We start from the raw sequence: 3,135 nt of genomic DNA on the forward strand, positions 1-3,135 counted from the left end.
ACCGTTGGACTGTGGAACAGTCTCCCTGAGGATGTTGCACAATTGGAACCTCAAAAGTTCCAACAGTTTATTTGTAATTTTATCTTTTTATTTATTAATTTATCGTTTTCTCTTTCTAAAAACTGATCTCTTCTTTCCATGTTTCCTATTTTCATCTGTAACTTCTTTCAAATGAATACCATATTCTTTGGAAGCTTGAATTTCAAGTTAATTGCCCTGTTGACTTGTTCCATATGAATTGAGGGTTTATCTTCTGAATAATAAGAATAATGATAATACATTGATGAGAAACAAAATAAAAAATAGTGACTACTTCACAAATTCGATTCACACAACTGCTCAAGAAACCTCACGACCGAAAATGCAGATCTGATATCTTCAATGAAACTAAAGCTTTTGGTTTAAAAAAAAATTGCCTTACTACATTCCAAAGCCATGTTTAAAGAAAGATTAAGTATTTGTCTAGATATGTCAGTTGGTTCACAAAAAAATGCTAGAGTGTCTTCTATCAAGCAATAGACTTAACCTTTAGTCGAACTACACTAATTTTTCCTAAATATTTCAACCCAAAAACAAAAAACAATTATCAGAATTCTGCCACCTTAGGAATATTTAACACAAAAAAATTTCCAACTTTGTATATGGAACATTTTGCTGAAATTTTATTTTGTCCTTCCAGGTTAGTGGCAGGCATTCTGTGCTGCGCTTTACTAGCAAGGGCACAAGAACCTGCAGCTGATGACTATGCTGATTATTATTATGACGATCAAGCTCCCGCAGACGCAGCACCTGGTAAGGATGGTGCTGCCGCTGCTCCTGCTGATGCTGGGGCTGCCAAGGACGCGGTGCCTGCCGACGAGGAAGTTACAGAGGCTCCTGTCACAGAAGCTCCCACCGAACCTAGCACCGATCCCTCGGGGCGAAGAAAATTGGTGAGCCTCAAGTCAACCAAGATCAACCGCAACAGGGCTGTCAGGCCTCGTCCAGCCCCCTCAGAGGCTCCAGCTGCTGCAGAAACTGCTGACGCTGCCCAAGAGGCCTCCTCAAGCACACCAGCAAGAGGGTCTGCTGCACGTGGTAGGACCACCACCACCACCACCACCACCAATGCAAGGGGACGCGGAAGAACCTCTGTCCGAGCACAGCCTGAAGCAGCTGCTGACGCTGAGAGCCCTGCAGAAGGTGAGACACCTACAAGAGGTCGATTCAGGCCTTCAACCACTTCCACTCGTAGCTTCCGACCATCCACTCGTGGATCAAGCTCAGCCTCAGATGGCGCAGACGAAGACAGCAAGACTTCCTCCAACAGATTCAGGCCTTCCACTCGCAGCAGCTTCCGCCCATCCTCCTCTGCCTCTTCCACAAAGACTGAGGAAGCAGACCAAAACGCCAACCATCGATTCAGCTCAAGCCGTAGAACCAACCCCAGAGCGGGATCTTCCTTCAGGCCTGGCAGAACCCAGGGCGAAGAAGCCGAAGCTGATCCTGCAGCTGGCGAACCTGAAGCAGCAGATGAAGCAGCCACCGAAAACACCCGCAGATCAAGGTTTGGTAGTCGTGGCCGCCGCTAAGGCTGTTCATTAAAAACCTATTTCAGTATTGAAGCCTTTTATACAATGACTGCCAGAGCTACTCTCTGGCTGGGTTTACTAACAACTAACTCACAGTAATCATAAGATGTTACAGCATGATACCTTTCCTCTGCAAGAGCTCAAAACAAAACATTCATTGTAGCAGAATACGACTCATCTGACCGTGTCTTCCAGACTCCTGCATATACGATCCCAGTTTCCCAACTGCAACCCATAACCCTGGAAACCTATTAACTTTTCCTTCCCCTTGCTCTACACTTTCCTTTCGTCAGCTACAGTGAATCACTGACTGTTTCATCTAAATTGTGATTATTATTTTCTAAGCAGAATTGTTTTCTTACTAGTAGAGAGAGAGAGAATTTAGGCCTGTAGATATTTTTTTTTATCTCTTTTTAAACTCTGTTCAGCCTCAAGTCTCTCCTTTTGTTGTTACCTGTTCGACAGATGACCTCTCAAATTTTAGAAACCCAAAGGTCTGTGTAAATTTTTATGAGATGTTAATAAAAATGACTGTAGTTTTAAGTTTATTTATCTTCCTTAAAAGAAGAAGCGAAAACAAAAGAAAAGTCTAGGGCAACGGGACACGACGTAAGTATACAGTAAGTACACTTATGATCCACTTCAGAGAGAAGCCAAACAAATCTTTCCGCTTAATATGCATGATTTAACAATACTTGACGGCTACCCGAATGGAAACAAGGATACTCACAAAACACCAATGAACACAGAATCTCCCGCCTTGATGAAAACACACTTCTTGCGGATCTGTCGCTTGTTTCTTACTCACTGTAGATTGTTAATGGAGGTTTGTTTTTTCAGATTAATGTTATACTATATTACTGTCAATTGAAAGTTCGTACGAGAGAAAAAAATCACACCAAAATTCATGAGGAGTAACCCATCTGACCTGACAAATCAGACATCTCACAATTTTAAGTCACAGTGGCTTGTGAGTGACGTCATCTAGCAATAGTTTCTTCAGTGCATAACTGGTGGCACTCAAAAGTCACAGCTCTGGCATCTGGTTTCCTTTGTTTACCTTTATGTAAAAGCCAAGGTAATTTCAAATCAACATTTTGGCTGTTTTCAAACAGAAAATGCGACAGTGAAGGGGGTCCTTGTACCTTTGGCAACGTGAAATGCATCTGCATGACGTTGAACTTTCATCTGATTCTCTGGATGGGAGAATAAACAGGATCTCATCACTTCAAGGCTGAAGGAGGAGAGGGACCACAAGTACTGAGTATCAGCTTCACTGATAATGGAAGGCAGTCAAACGAATTTAGTGGCATTTCTCAATGTAACAGAGTGTGACCAAAAGAAATAGTTTCAAGTTAAGCAGTTGGAGGCATGGGACAAAGGGAACTCACAGGAAGCTTTGAGGGCAGTGAAATGTGGCCATAGGAACTCTTTCTTGTTTTGAGTGTTATGTGGTCACATGTGCCGATTCTCAGTTCAGATACTGATAAGGATTCAGAGGGCTCACTGACATTCCAGAGGGTGACAGAAAGGTAACAGAACATGTCCACGGAATTTCCTCACA

At 42.7% G+C, this 3,135-nt stretch overlaps 1 protein-coding gene across 1 annotated transcript in view; it reads left to right on the forward strand.

Annotated features, from left to right (window-relative positions):
• The window catches only part of LOC136845059 (brain acid soluble protein 1-like), a 29,975-nt gene extending 27,865 nt beyond the window's left edge, over positions 1–2,110 (forward strand). The window contains exon 2 of the mRNA XM_067114864.1: positions 680–2,110. Within this exon, the coding sequence (XP_066970965.1) occupies positions 680–1,571 (892 nt within the window). The 3' untranslated portion in view covers positions 1,572–2,110. The remainder of the gene's footprint in view (positions 1–679) is intronic.
• The last annotated feature ends 1,025 nt before the right edge of the window (positions 2,111–3,135 follow it).

Source organism: Macrobrachium rosenbergii, chromosome 13, assembly GCF_040412425.1.
Source record: "Macrobrachium rosenbergii isolate ZJJX-2024 chromosome 13, ASM4041242v1, whole genome shotgun sequence".
Taxonomy (NCBI): Eukaryota; Metazoa; Arthropoda; class Malacostraca; order Decapoda; family Palaemonidae; genus Macrobrachium; species Macrobrachium rosenbergii.